Source organism: Arachis duranensis, chromosome 2, assembly GCF_000817695.3.
Source record: "Arachis duranensis cultivar V14167 chromosome 2, aradu.V14167.gnm2.J7QH, whole genome shotgun sequence".
NCBI classification, from domain to species: domain Eukaryota; kingdom Viridiplantae; phylum Streptophyta; class Magnoliopsida; order Fabales; family Fabaceae; genus Arachis; species Arachis duranensis.
Genome location: NC_029773.3, coordinates 80,738,809 through 80,753,812, shown reverse-complemented (window position 1 = coordinate 80,753,812; position 15,004 = coordinate 80,738,809). Strand labels below are relative to the sequence as shown.

General features: G+C 37.7%; 2 protein-coding genes across 2 annotated transcripts; both read right to left on the bottom strand.

The window, feature by feature from the left end:
- Positions 1-888: 888 nt before the first annotated feature.
- Positions 889-2,313, bottom strand: LOC107475238 (protein FAR1-RELATED SEQUENCE 5-like). Its single transcript, XM_016094870.1, has 2 exons — positions 1,815-2,313; positions 889-1,715 (listed from the first exon to the last, which is right to left on the bottom strand). Exons 1-2 carry the CDS (start codon positions 2,311-2,313, stop codon positions 889-891), a joined length of 1,326 nt encoding a protein of 441 aa, XP_015950356.1.
- Positions 2,314-4,891: 2,578 nt separating this feature from the next.
- On the bottom strand, positions 4,892-6,220 carry LOC107475239 (uncharacterized). The gene has a single exon (XM_016094871.1). It carries the CDS (start codon positions 6,218-6,220, stop codon positions 4,892-4,894), a length of 1,329 nt encoding a protein of 442 aa, XP_015950357.1.
- Positions 6,221-15,004: the final 8,784 nt, after the last annotated feature.

The following is a 15,004-nucleotide window of genomic DNA, read 5'->3' as shown; positions in this document are numbered from 1 at the left end:
ATGGCAAAGTCCGCGATGTTAATTTTATTTATGTACTACTACAATCTATAACCATGCTATGAGAAACTACTATGTGTGTGTTTGGATTAGAGTTAGCCAAACTGGAGTTTGAATAAAAGTCATTTTGTAAAATTGATTTTGGATAGAAGTGAGTTTGTGCTAACATGATTTATGTTTGACAATTTTATACTAAAATTAATTTTGATAAAATAAAATTATTTGGATAATATTAGTTAAAATCACTTTTAGATAGATAATTAGTTTATATTTTAGTACTTTTTACGAATACTCTCAGTAATCTTATTTTGTTTTCTATTTTAGATTCTAATTTTTTACTAATTATGCTTTTATTATTATTTATAATTAATTTTTTATTTAATTTATCATTTACAATAGGAACAATAATACATATTATAACAAATTAGAATAGTAAACAATGAACAAGAATTATAATAATAAAATTTACAATGTCAAACAAAAAAAAACTAAAAATTGAAAAAAAATTAAAATATTTGAAATAACTTGATACAAATATGAAAATTCTTTTGGAAAAAACCAATAATGATCATCAAAGGTGAACTCACGTTGAAGTGAACGCAAAAGCAACAATTTTTTGCTTCTAGTAAACGCGCTTTTAAGCTGCAAAATCACTTCTGCGTTTAGAGGAAAAAGATTGCCAAACATTAAAAAACAGCGTTCAAAGAACTTCAACACATTTTTATCCTCTCAAACGGGTTTGCCAAACACACCCTATATTCACTAAAAATATCAATGCTTAACCTGCGAACATACTTTTTCTTCATTAATAGTAGATTGTAATTGGCAATAATATACTCAACGTCGTTTTAATCTGTAACGTACGCCCTTAGCCTTTCCTGTATTATACACTTACGGTGGGTCTTGCTCGCGTGCACTGGTTCCGGCGCGCTGGGGGCACCTACTACGACTGTGTCCTTCTACACCGCATAGCCTACAACGTCTAGGACCTCGCATTGATCGTGTGTCCATCTCATTCAAGAAGCGAGTTTGTTTGGGATGACCTCTGGTAACTCTCTTAAGTGAAGGATTAGGTATCATCCGTGGCCCTCCATACACCGGCCATGTTGTTGGGTTGCCCAATGGCCTAAATCTAGCTCTGTACACCTTTCGGATCTCATCCATTTGATACACCTCGTGAACGTAAACTTGCCAATCAAGACGTTGGTTTGCACAACATGCAAAAACGTGACGACATGGAAAGCAATCAACCTGAAAATAACCACAGTCACAGTGCCTACGTTGCAGGTCTACCGCATACTCAACACCGCTGGGCATCTCCCTCACCTCGAAAACTTCATTCTGCCGATCGAAGCAACTAACCATAATGTTTCCAGCCGCAATCAAATTTTGCTGAATCTTTTCGGTCACTATTTCAGAGAATAAGTGTCCGGCTCGAAGACGAGTCTCAGCGCCATCCCTTTTCCTTGTGAACAACTCATTCAGTCTATAAAAAGTTGCCTTTACAAGTGCTGTGACGGGAAGATTGCGTGCATCCTTCAACACCCCATTGATGCATTCCACCAGATTTGTCGTCATATGACCCCATCGATGGCCACCATCATATGCCAAAGAGTGTTGCTCACGGGGAATCCGATCTAGCCAGCGAGTGTATGCCTCACCCCGACTGCGCAACCTCTGGTAACGGATTTCGTATTCATCCACTGTCTTAGAATAGCCTGGACAAAAAGATATAATGAAAACACATAACGATAACCACCATTGGAAACATAACCACAACATGCATAAAATATTATATAGAACACATTGTTAATTACCTATGTTCACCACAAGCTTTTTCATGAACGGTGCCTTGAACTTCCTCAAGAAGTTCGATGCTATGTGCCTAATGCAAAACATGTGTCTGGCCCTTGGCGGCTCCCATGCTCCATCACAACGAGAAACTGCTGACCTAATAGACTCGTGTCGATAAGAGATAAGTCCCACCCCATCCTTCGTCACCACATGGGTTCGCAAATGACGAAGGAAAAAGGACCATGCATCTGATGTCTCCCCCTCTACAAGCGCAAATGCAATTGGCACAATATTGTTGTTACCATCTTGAGAAACTGCGACCAACAACGCTCCTTTATATTTTCCATACAAGTGTGTGCCATCTACCTGTACAACCGGCTTGCAGTGCCTAAATGCTCTTATACATGGGTAGAAACTCCAGAAAACTCGGTTTAGAACCCTGACATCCTGAGCCAATTCATCCCCGCGGTAGCAAGGTAACGTTTCATATTCGACGGCTGCTGATGGCTCTTTCTTCACCATTGCTTCAAACCATATGGGCAACGCTTCATAAGAGGCTTCCCACCCTCCAAAAATTTTTTTAACTACCTTCTGCTTAGCCAACCATGCTTTGCGATAACTAATCGTGTAGTTAAACTTTGATTGGACATCTGCAATTACTGATCACACCTTTATGGATGGATCGGCCTCTATCAATGGCTTAATTGCATCTGCAATAGTGTCTGAGTCCAACTTCGAATGATCCTGAGAAATAGTAGCTCTAGTACAAGTATGGCTGCCATTATATCGTCTAATCTCCCAACAATACTTTCTTCGCATTAAGCTAACCCTGATAAGCCAATCACAGCTTTGCCCATATTGCACACATTTCGCGTAAAATGTCGTCGGCTCAGAATCAAAAACCCGATAATCAACACCTCTGTGAATGGTATAATCTTTAACTGCCTTGATCACAGCCTCTCTAGAATTAAATTCCATCCCTATGACAAATTCACCATCCTTGACCACAGGTGGATCTGCAATAACACCGCCAACCCATATTTACACGGTGCATAATATCAATATACAAACATAATATTTAAAGTACTAATCCAAATACGGTGTGATGCAACGACAAACCTGCATTGGCATACTCCGGAAATTCTGGAGCATTCATGGCATCGAGATCCAAAGCGCGCATGAAAGACGGTTTTTCGAATGGATGCTCACTTGCTAGTGCATTTGCGACGTCTTCGACGTCCGACTCAATGGTGCAGTCCTCTTATTCCTCATCTGCATTCGGATCAACGAAATCGTAATTTCCTTCATATTCCTCTTCGCTGTCACCGTTATAACTTTCCCCATCGAAATCATGATCATCTTGTTCCACCGTATTCGGTAATTGCTCAAACTCCACGTACAGCTCAATAACAGATACTCGTGATTGGGCTTGATAGTAGATTGAGAACATCTCTTGCAGACTTGTGTCATCATTGATGCACATCGCATGAAATTGAACGAATCCACCGAATACTAATATAGGTCGTCTGTATAAAATATTTGTCACTCTCTTTGGCATGTGAGGATCTATATTCTGACAAATATAACTCTTAAATTCTTCGAATGACACCATAAAAGAAAGAACAGATATACAAGGATTATTACACATAAATATCACACCTTCAGCTGTTTCAGATAAATTTTGCCAATTATAATAAATTTTAAAACTAATATTATCATTCATTTTTGTGATCACGAAAATTATATTTCTATTATAATTTTTAAAACGAATTTACGAAATATCACAGTATCAAAATAAAATATTTATATAACTAAAATAAACAAAAAAAATTTACCCAATAACAAGCAACAAAAAAAATTGCTTGCACACAACAAAGAAGAGAAACAACAAAAAGAAGTAGAAGTAGAAGAAGAGCATTAGAAAGAAAAAAAGAGATCGAGAATTGCAAGACATTACATTCACGCACGCACTCTATATATAGAGAAGTTAATAAATAAATCGTTAGTCACGTTTATGAATTAAATAATTTTAAAATTAAAAAAATGAAATCGGCACTAACGATTTCAAGTTCTATAGGTTCAGAAATTACTTTTGTCCTACTTGAAATCGTAAGTCCCATTTTCTATCTTTCTTGTCCTATTCAGAAATCGGTAGTCTCATTTTACCAGTTTTTTGTCCCTTGTGAAATCGTTAATAACGATTTCTTGTTGTATTTATTCAACTCCCATATCAATGCATTACACTAAATTAACATAATATCTCCGTATTACACATATGCTTTGATAATATCTAAAAAATTTAGCCTCAATTTGTCCTTCGTCTCTCAGTCTCTCTTATAAATGCTTCAGAAAGTGACCAAGACAACTTTATAGTCCTTTTCAGGGCAAAACACCAAAATAAACTAATGGGAGAATTTTATTACCCAAATCATCCAAAATTAAAATTTTTTGGCAATCCACCAACGAGCAAATATATATAATTTGAATCAACTCGATTTGAATTGCAAATGCAAGTAATTCGAAACAACTTGTTTCGAATTACCATTGAAATAAAAAGCATGTAATTCGAATCAAGTAGATTCGAATTAATGGTGGCTAAATCGAATTGAGTCGTTTTGAATTAGTATGGAAACGTGACTCAATAGAGTTCGAATCATATTGATTCGAATTATTCACAAGTTGATTCGAAAGGTAATTCGAATTAAGTTGATTCGAATTACTTGTTAGTTTCCTATATAAGGAGTTGGAACCAAGCTCATTCGAATCACTTTTACTTGTTACTTTGCTTATTTATATTAGTTCCGTTACTTTAAACAACAGACATACAAAGCGTTTGCAACTAAGAAATTTTTTAACCTTACATAACTAAAATTCAAAACATAGCACAGTAGTAAATCAAACAACGCAAAACCAACCCTACCCATCTATCACTGTCCTCCCTGGCTACCTCCGACCTGTGGGCAGCTCCGACGAGTGTGTCCGGGGAGCTGACATAAGTCGCATCTCTTAGGCTGGTTTGGATCTGCCTCGTCCATGTTCGTCCGAATCCGAGTAGACCTGGGACGACCTTCCCTTGCACGCCTCTTGTTCGGGTCCGGTATTACCGTCGGCCCATCATATGGTGGCCAGAAACCCTCTGGAATTGGAGGTCTGAATTCCATCTGATAAACACTAAAAACGTTACTGAGTCGATAGACTGGGTGGATATAGAAGTGCCAAGTGACTCGTGAGTAAGCACAGCATGCCAGTGCGTGCGGACAAGGGAAATGCAGTGCCTGAAGTATCCGCAATCACATGTCTGAGATCCGAGTGACACCCTGTAGCTACCAAGGGAAAAAGAACCAGTAGGAGTGGTCTCTGTGACCGTGTACTCCAAGTTGTCCCTGTCATACAAAGTAACTGTGAAGCACCTTGCCGTCTTCAAGTTGGCCTCGATACATTTAACAAGGTGTTGACTGAATGGTTGTCCCGTACCCAGCTGGGCCTCCGCCTCTCTCCCCTTGCGAACAAAAAGTTCGGCCAACCGACCATATGTTGCTTTAACCAACGAGCATACAGGAAGGTTCCTCACACCCTTGAGGATTGAATTCACACACTCAGATATATTTGTCGTCATGTGACCGAATCTTCGGCCCTCATCGCAATACTGTGTCCACAATGAATACTCAATCCGGTTTGCCCATTCACACATCGCCGGATCTTCCGAGCGAAGAATATCAAACCAGTAATGGAACTCGACCTCCGTCTTAGCATAGGCAGCGTTCACGAGAAGCCTCCTTGCGTCTTTACCCTTGAAGGTGAGGGCGAAATTTGCTGCTACGTGCCGAATGCAGAAAGCTCGGTATGCAGCTGGAGGTATCCAGCCATTGTCGGGAGCCTCAAGGGCGGCCTTGATGCCGTTATGCCTGTCAGAGATAACGAGCAGACCTGGCTGTGGTGTAACGTGCTGACGGAGGTGGGAGAGAAAGAATGACCAAGACTCAGCATTCTCACCCTCGACTAGCGCAAATGCAATAGGGAGTATGTTGGAGTTTCCGTCCTGTGCAATCGCCACAAGCAGAGTACCCCCATACTTGCCATAGAGATGGGTCCCATCAATACTAACCAACGACTTACAATGACGAAATGCCTCGATACATGGTGGGAAAGTCCAGAACAGTCTGTGAAAATAAGCCTGAGATTCGTCCAGCTGTCCCTCAACTCGAACAGGGCTAGTCCGAAGAACTGCAATAGAACCAGGCATTGTCACCTGCACTCCTAACACCCACCGTGGGAGCTCGTTGTAAGACTCATCCCAGTCACCATAAATGAGCGCAACAACCTTCTGCTTCACCATCCAGACCCTCCTATAGGTCGGCTTGAATCCGTAGTGCGACGCAGTCGCATTTAGGAGCACCTTGATGCTAACGGATGCATCAGCTCTAACCATTGGCATAATGAATGCCGATATCACATGATAGTCCAAACTCATGTGATCACTAGAGATAGAGCTGGCGAGACAAGTGTGCGGTCCATTGTACCGTTTGACCTCCCATATGCCCTTGCGCTACCGGAGACTCAGCCGAATCAACCATGTGTACCCATTCTCGAACTCAGAACACTTGCCAACGTAACGGCGATAATCAGACTCCACAATCTTGTACTGTACACCTCGGTGGATGCTGTAAGTCTTCACACTTAACAGGGCATCATCCTTATCCTAAAATTGCTAACCAACCTGAAACTCTGTCATACCAACTGACCCTTCAGCATCTCTAACGCCAAATCCTGCAGCCTCCCCAGGTACCCCCGGCTGCCTCATGGCATCCAAGTCCAAAGATAAAAAATGTGAAAGGTACTGCTGTGTGCCAGAGCTAGAGCCACCACCGGCACCGGCAGGCTCATTTGCTCCGATCTCATCGCCACTATCATCAGCAATCATATCCGGCTCGACATCATCGTCCTCTACATCATCAAACAATCCATCTCCAGCCCCAGCCGGTGCAGCACAGTGTACAGAGGTAGGAACAAGTTTCGCTGTTCCAACCTCGTCGCCAACACTGCCGTTGAGATCAATAGCAAACGAAGGAGAGGCAACAGGCGGGGCGGGTGGCTCGTAAGCAGGGACTGAGGAAGATGCAACGGCAGGTCTTGAGCTAGAACCGACAACCGTCGCTAAAGTGTTGGTATTCCAGTTTGAACCCCAAGCTGGACACCACATCAACCAGCTTTGCCAACAGCTCCGGTGTCCGAACTTCGGGAAACTACCGGCGATAAAGAAACATGACCTGCAAGTCCTCATCATTCCCGATTGTGAAACTATCATACTTCACGCTATCTTGGAGCACCGTGATTGGAATGCGATAGAAAAACTTCTTTACCCTTTTAACACCTTCCAGACCAAGTTTTTCCAGTACAGACCTAGCAAGGTCATCATAGCTCGTCGTAGAACTCACGATAATAGAGAGAGGATCCTTATCGGTGAACTTGACACCTAACCGAGTTTTCCTCTTAATCGATCCTCTGTGGTGAACCAACACTATAAAACTGTTCTCACGAGCCATATGACCCCTCAATGTTGAAAGCAACTCACATTCATCACATATATATACAGGCCTGGAACACACTAATTCGAAACAACCTAATTCGAACTATATACACATAATTCGAATCAACTGAATTCGAATTAACTAATGCTTTGTTTTCCTTAGTAATTCGAGTCGACCTAATTTGAATTACGTATTGGTCTATTTTGCTACTAGTTCGAATCGACTTGATTCGATTTAATAAAGGATAATTCGAATTTGCTTGATTCGAATTACATGCTTTTTATTTCAATGGTAATTCGAAACAAGTTGTTTCGAATTACTTGCATTTACAATTCGAATCGAGTTGATTCGAATTATATACATTTGCTCGTTGGTGGATTGCTGAAAAAATTTTGATTTTAGCTGATTTGGGTAATAAAATTCTCCCATTGATTTATTTTGGTGTTTTGCCCTCCTTTTCAATTACATTTTTATTCTAATTATTTGATGCCTAGCTATTTTAATTTTTTCATGAAATTATTTAAATTTCATTTTATACATAACACAAATTTTTGCATATAAAATCTGAAAATTCATTACATATTCCTGATGTAATGCTTATATATTTTAATTTTTATATGTCTTAATCTAGATTCTAAAAAGTCTAGATGAGCAATAGTTTTAATGTTTGCCCTATATATAGTTAATACTCACATGTTTAGATAAGAATTGTTAGAATATAATTAGGATCAATTAGTATTATTTAGTATATTTGAATATTTATTATAGAATATTACGTCTTTATTATTATGATTCTCTTAGTACATATAAATACCTTTTTATATTGTATCATTCTAAACAACTTGAATACACTCAATAATACACAAATCTTTTCTCCAGTTTAGTCTCTTGTTTCTAACATGTTATTAGAGCCATGGTATCCTCCTTGAAGAGGATATGTTGTTTTTCTTACAATGAAATCGCCGTAGTTTTTGCATTTTTTTATGTCATTCTTATTTCCCTTTTGTCACTCCTTTGATGCCTTTTCATCTCATCGACTAGCCTATTTTCTCTGTCTTGTGTTTTTTCGAGTCAAATGATCAAACACCATTGTCATCCGCTGCTTACCTATTCTCATGAAGAAATCATATGGTTTTCGCTCTCTTTCGACAGTTCCGTCTGCGTTCTCTCGTGGCAGTTCTGTCTGTGTTCTCTCGTGGCAGTTTTGCTTCGTTTTCTTGTGGTAGTTTCGTTTGTGTTCTCTGGTGGCAGTTCTGTCTGTATTTTCTCGTGGCAGTTCTGTCAGTGTTTTGTCTGTGTTTCCTTGTGGCAGTTCCGTCTGCGTTTCTTTCCGGTAGTTCCGTTTGCACTTCCTTCAGACAGCGGCAGTTCCGTTTGCGCTTCCTTCAGACTAACGGCAGTTTCGTCAACGCTTCTTTCAGACTAGCAGCAGTTCCCTCTGTGCTTCCTCTGCGCTTCCTTTCAGCAGTTCCATCTGCACTTCCTTCAGACAGCGGCAGTTCCATCTGCGCTTCCTTCCAGCAGTTCCATCTGCACCCGCGGCAGTTCCATCTGCGCTTCCTTCCGACAGCGGCAGTTCCATCTGCGCTTTCTTCCGGCAGTTCCGTCTGCATCCGTTTTATTAGTTTATGCATTTTTTTATTTCGTTATTTTAAATATGTTTTAAACTCAAGTTGTCATTTGAGTTTGAGGGGGGATGTTAGAATATAATTAGGATCAATTAGCATATCTGGATATTTATTATAGACAAATTGAATAGAATATAATTAGGATCAGTTAGGATCAATTAACATATCTGTATATTTATTATAGACAACTTGAATAAACAATTTGATTACACTCAATAATATACCATCCTTTCTAACAAGAATAAATGAAAAACAAAATATAAAAAAAAGACTACATGTTAAACAAAATAAGTTTGTAGGCTACTTATAATTTTTTTTATGAAATTAATAACAACTATAAATACAATGACTAAAATTTAGTTTATATATATATATAATGCATAGATACTGACACGGACATAGGACACGACACGATATGAGACATGTTGACACGCGAATGTTAAAATCTCATAAGGCACGGGAACACACATACATATAAAATATAAAATATTTTTTAAATAAATCGTAATGATATTTTGATATTTTATTGATATTAAAACATAAATTAATTTTTAATTTTTTTAATATCTTATTTTAATTATATAAAGTATTTAAAATATTATTTATTTTAATAAATAATAATATATACTATTTTTAAATTTATTTTAAGAATACATGTTAAAAATAAGATTGGACACGCTGATACATGATAGTATATTGGTATTTAGATGTGTCAAAGCATATCCGGAGAAATTTTTTTATTTTTTATTAAGATAGGGTTGGAGACAGTAAACATGCGTATCAGACGAGTGTCGGTGAGTGTCGTGTCCAAAATATGTCCGACACGCAGATACGGATATATATTATTTTATTTATGAAAATTTAGGTTTATTAATATATGACCTGACTTGGTTATGGCCTAGTCGGGATTCAACAAAATAATACCTCACACTTAGTTTGCGCTATTATTCCATAACTCGGTCCAATAGCAACAAATCCACACCCTTCAAGCCAAGTTTGTATAGGTTGGTGCGACTAAGATATGGATTTCATACTTCGTATTCAATTTGACTTAAAAAATAAGTTAGATGCACTTTCACTACTTTGATTATTACTATCTAAGTGATAATCAATTCTAATAGGAGATGCAATTTTTCATTATGTAAGAGAATTACTATCATAAATAAGCCTCAATTACAACTCTATAAATATCCAACACTCAAGTAATTTTTTTAATCTAACTCCTACCTAATCTATTAAAATTCTTGTTAAGTATCAAAATTTTTTATAAGTATTTCCATTCTCATCCAACACAAAGATGTCAATAAATCATCTAAGATGTTTAGATCTCACGATCAGATTCAAAATCATTTTTTGTTTCAAGTAAATAATTCGAAATAATATATAAATTAAATTAGGAGTAAATATAGGAGAATGTATATATAAAAATGGGTAAAAAACTCAAATGAGCCAAGCACAGGTCAATATAACCCAAATCAGCCAAATCAAACTTTCATACCTGAATCCACCAGGACCAATTTTAATATAATTCGAATCAATAAGATTCGAATTAATATAACATGTAATTCAAATTGAATCAATTCGAACTACTCTCAGAAACAAGTATAAGCTAATTCAAATCAATTCAAATCGAATTAAGCATGCAATCCAGCCTAGTAATTCGAAACAAATAATTTCGAATTATAAAAGTGTAATTCGAGTGATATTAATTCGAATTAGATGGAAAAGAACACAAGAGAGAGGTTCGAATCTAGTTGATTCGAATTAGGTGAAATTCGTTTTGCATAGTAATTCGAATCAAGTTGATTCGAATTACAAGGGATTCAACTATATAAGGAGTTCGAACCAAGTTCATTCGAATTACTTTGTCATTCTCCAACCCCACCAAATTCCAGAGAAAACGACCAACATTCGGGCCGAGTAAGAGCAGAGCGGCATTTTTAGTCGATGGGGGACGATCCAGGGAGGCTTTATCGTTTGGATGGAGTTGCTCATATCGCCGGTGTGATCACAACGAGTAATCAATTCGGTTCGCCCAGTCACACATTGCCGGATTCTCAGAGCGCAGGATGTCGAACCAGTAGTCAAACTCCACCTCGGTCTTTGCATATGCGGCGTTGACAAGAAGCCTCCGGGCATCTTTGCCCTTGAAGGTGAGGGCGAAATTCGCTGCAATGTGTCGAATGCAGAATGCCCGGTATGCAGACGGAGGTAGCCATCCCCCATCAGGTGCTTCAAGTGCTGCCTTGATGCCGTTATGCCTATCTGAAATAACTAACAGACCTGGCTGAGGTGTCACGTGCTGACGGAGGTGGGAGAGAAAGAAGGACCATCACTCGCTCCAACATCATCGCCGCTTTCATCAGCGATAATATCCGGCTCGACTTCATCATCATCTGGATCATCACACGATCCCTCGCCAACACCAGCCGGAGGAGGACACTGTACTTCAGTCGGATGATGTTCATCATATCCAACCTCGTCTCCAACATTGCCGGCGAGATCAACAGCAAACGATGGGGAGGCGGCATGCTGGACCGCTGCCTCATACACTGGAACGGAGGAAGAAGCAACCGCAGGTCTCGAGCTCGAACCGGCCGCCATTGCTATAGTGTTGGCGTTCCGATTCGACCCACCAGAGCTAGATACCACGTCGACGAACTTAGCCAACAGCTCCGGTGTCCTCACCTCCGGAAACTGCCTACGAGAAAGAAACATGACCTGCAAGTCCTCATCACTCTCGATCGTGAAACAATCATACTTCACCGTATCGTGGAGCACCGTGATTGGAATGCGATAGAAAAACTTCTTAACTCTCTTCACTCCTTCCAGACCAAGTTTGCCAAGCACAGAGCTCACGAGACCATCGTAACTGGTCGCGGGGCTCATGATAATACATAGAGGATCCTTATCCGTGAACTTCACCCCAGACCGAGTTTTTCTCTTAATCGATCCTCTGTGGTGTACTAGCACTAGAAAACTATCCTCACTAGCCATCTCACCTCTTTGTTCACAGCAACATGAGTTCACAACATATATATAGAAAAAGGATCCTTACTAATTCGAATCAATTAGATTCGAATTACCAGGTGGGAGTAATTCGAGTCTATATGATTCGAAATATGTACTTCTTCACCTAAGCCTACTAATTCGAATTAATATGCTTCGATTTATGGTTTGGTAGTTCGAATCATCTTGATTCGAATTACTCGTGATTTTTCATCTTAATTCGTGACAAATCAATTCGAATTACATGTGAGTGTGCATGCATGATTCGGGACAAGTTAATTCGAACTACGTCCTTACATTGTCATATAGTAATTCGAATTCTATCAATTCGAATTATGTGTTAGGCTAATTCGAATCTTATTGATTCGAATTATATAAATATTTGATCTGGTGGATTGTCGTAGCAAAGTTTCATTTGGCGGATTTGCGTAAAATTGAGCTAGCCTTGGCTCATTTGCGTTTTTTGCCCTATAAAAATTGTTAAGAGTTTAGAATTAAAATTAACAATATTTAATAGTGATACATATTTATTACAAAAAATACGTTTAACATTGTCGGATTTAGCAACAGATATTACTTGCGGGTTTAGTAGGAAATTTTTTAATGGTTACGAGTGAAAATTCATCCTTAAAATAACTTATCTTTGGATTCGAATTTTCGTAACTAAATCCAACGGTAAATAGGGGCACGAAAATTAATTATATTAGTGCCAAATTTATCATTGAATTTTTCATTAGAAATTTTCGACAGTAACATGAATTAGTGAAATGCGGCGTTTAGACAATGACCAACACCTTATCTTTGAATTTATCCGCTAATAAATTTAATGGTACAATTACACTAAATTAAGAAACATTTCCCCCTTACTTTTGCAACTTCTCTTCCTTTCCTATCTCATTTTCTCTCGCTGTTTTCACTGTTGCCCCCATTCCTATCCTCATAGTAGTGCCTCCTTTTTGTAACAAATGAGTCCATCTCATGCATTGTCCTACTCGGTCTACTAGAGGTCTAGACATCGCTGCCAGAGTCCGTCGCCGCTGCTTCGTGGTTGCCATTGTCATTGTCCATCCTCCAAGTTAGTGTGAATCTTCTCCATTCTTCAATTTGTTAATTTTTGCTATGAAATACGGGCACTTTTCTGAGTTGTAGTATCCGTGTGTTAGACACATTTCGGATATGACACTCATCAATATTTGTCCGATACGCATGTCTGTTGTGTCTAATCGTGTCTTAATAATAAATAAAAAATTTTTACCGGACACACCTGAACACACATTATTAATATATATGATTTTATTTATGAAAATTTAAGTTTATTAATATATATTTATACCTGGCTTGGTTATGACCTAGTCCAAATTCAACAAAATAGTACCTCGTACTTAGTTTGGGCTATTTTTCCATAACTCGGCGCAATAACAACAAGTCCAGACTCTTCAGGCCAAGTCCGTATAGGTTGGCGCAACTAAGATATGGGTTTTGTACTTTGTTCTTGATTCGATTTAGGAAGTAAATTATATATTCTTTCATTATTTTGATTATCACCACCCAATTGATAATCAATTCTAACATGGGGTGTAATTTTTCATTATGTGAGAGAATAATTATTACGTTTTGAAATTATTTTTAAAAGATGACCGAATCTCACTTACAACTCTATAAATATTCAATATTTAAGTAATTTTTTCAATCCAACTCATATTTAGTCTATTAAAATTCTTGTTAACTTAAGTATCAAAATTTTTTTATAAATATTTTCACTACCGTCTAATATAAGAATATCGGTAGATCATTCAAGGTGTTTGGATCTCACATTCAAACTCAAAATCACCATTTGTTTCAGATAATCAACATAGAATAATATATAAATTAAATTAAGAGTAAATATAGGAGAATGTATATATGAAAATTGTTAAGAGTTTAGAATTAATATTAACAATATTTAATGGTGACACATATTCACTACAAAAAATACGTTTAACACTGTCAGATTTAGCAACACCTTGCGAGTTTAGTAGAAAATTTTTCGACGATTACGAGTGACAATTCATCCTTAGAATAATTTACCTTTGGATTCAAATTTTCGTAACTAAATCCGACGGTAAATAGGGACATGAAAATTAATTATATTAGTGCCAAATTTAGCATCAGATTTTCCATTAAAAATTTTCGACAGTAACACGAATTAGTGAAACGCAGTGTTTAGACAATGACCAATACATTATCGTCGAATTTATCTACTAATAAATCTAATGGTACAATTGCCCTAAATTCAAAATCAGAAACCTTCCCCTCTTACTTCTGCAACTTCTCTCCCTTTTCTGTCTCATTCTCTCTTGTCGTTTTCACTGCAATTGTCCTCGTAGTAGTGCCTCTTCTTTGTAGCAAACGAGTCCATCTCATGCATTGTCCTACTCGAACCACCAAAGGTCTAGACATTGCTGTCAGAGTCCATTGCCATTGTCGTTGCTTCGTGGTTGCTATGGTCATTGTCCATCCTCCAAGTTAATATGAATCCTCTCCATTCTTCAATTTGTTAATTTTTGCTATGAAGTACGAGCACTATTTCTGAGTTGTTGTGTCGCGTGTCAGACACATTTCGGACACGACACTCATCGACACTTATCCGACACGCGTGTCTGCTGTGTCCAACCGTGTTTTAATAATAAATAAAATAATTTTCACCGGACACAACTAAATATCATCACGTGTTAGTGTGTCCAACTTAAAATGAGTTTAGAAATAATATATACTTTAAATACTTTACATAATTAAAAAATAAAAAATAGTTAAAAGATTATTTTATATTTTAATATTAATAAAATATCAAAATATCATTATAATTTATTTAAAAAGTACTTTAAATTTTATATATATGTCATGTTTATATGTCATATAAAATTTTAAAATTCGTAAATCCGCATATCTTATATCATGTCACATATCAATGCATCATATATTTTTTTATTAAAAAATCCTAACACTACTCGTTAATAACAGAAATGGGAGAAGCTCAACGTTTGTCACCGCACTATGAAATTATGAATG

What these genes read in the sequence shown, in the direction of transcription:
- LOC107475239 (XM_016094871.1), bottom strand. Translation starts at nt 6,220, where the DNA reads ATGGTTAGAGCTGATGCATCCGTTAGCATCAAGGTGCTCCTAAATGCG.
- LOC107475238 (XM_016094870.1), bottom strand. Translation starts at nt 2,313, where the DNA reads ATGGTGAAGAAAGAGCCATCAGCAGCCGTCGAATATGAAACGTTACCT. An exon ending in AAAGCTTGTGGTGAACATAG is followed by an intron (nt 1,716 to 1,814) that starts GTAATTAACAAT and finishes CTTTTTGTCCAG; the next exon opens with GCTATTCTAAGACAGTGGAT.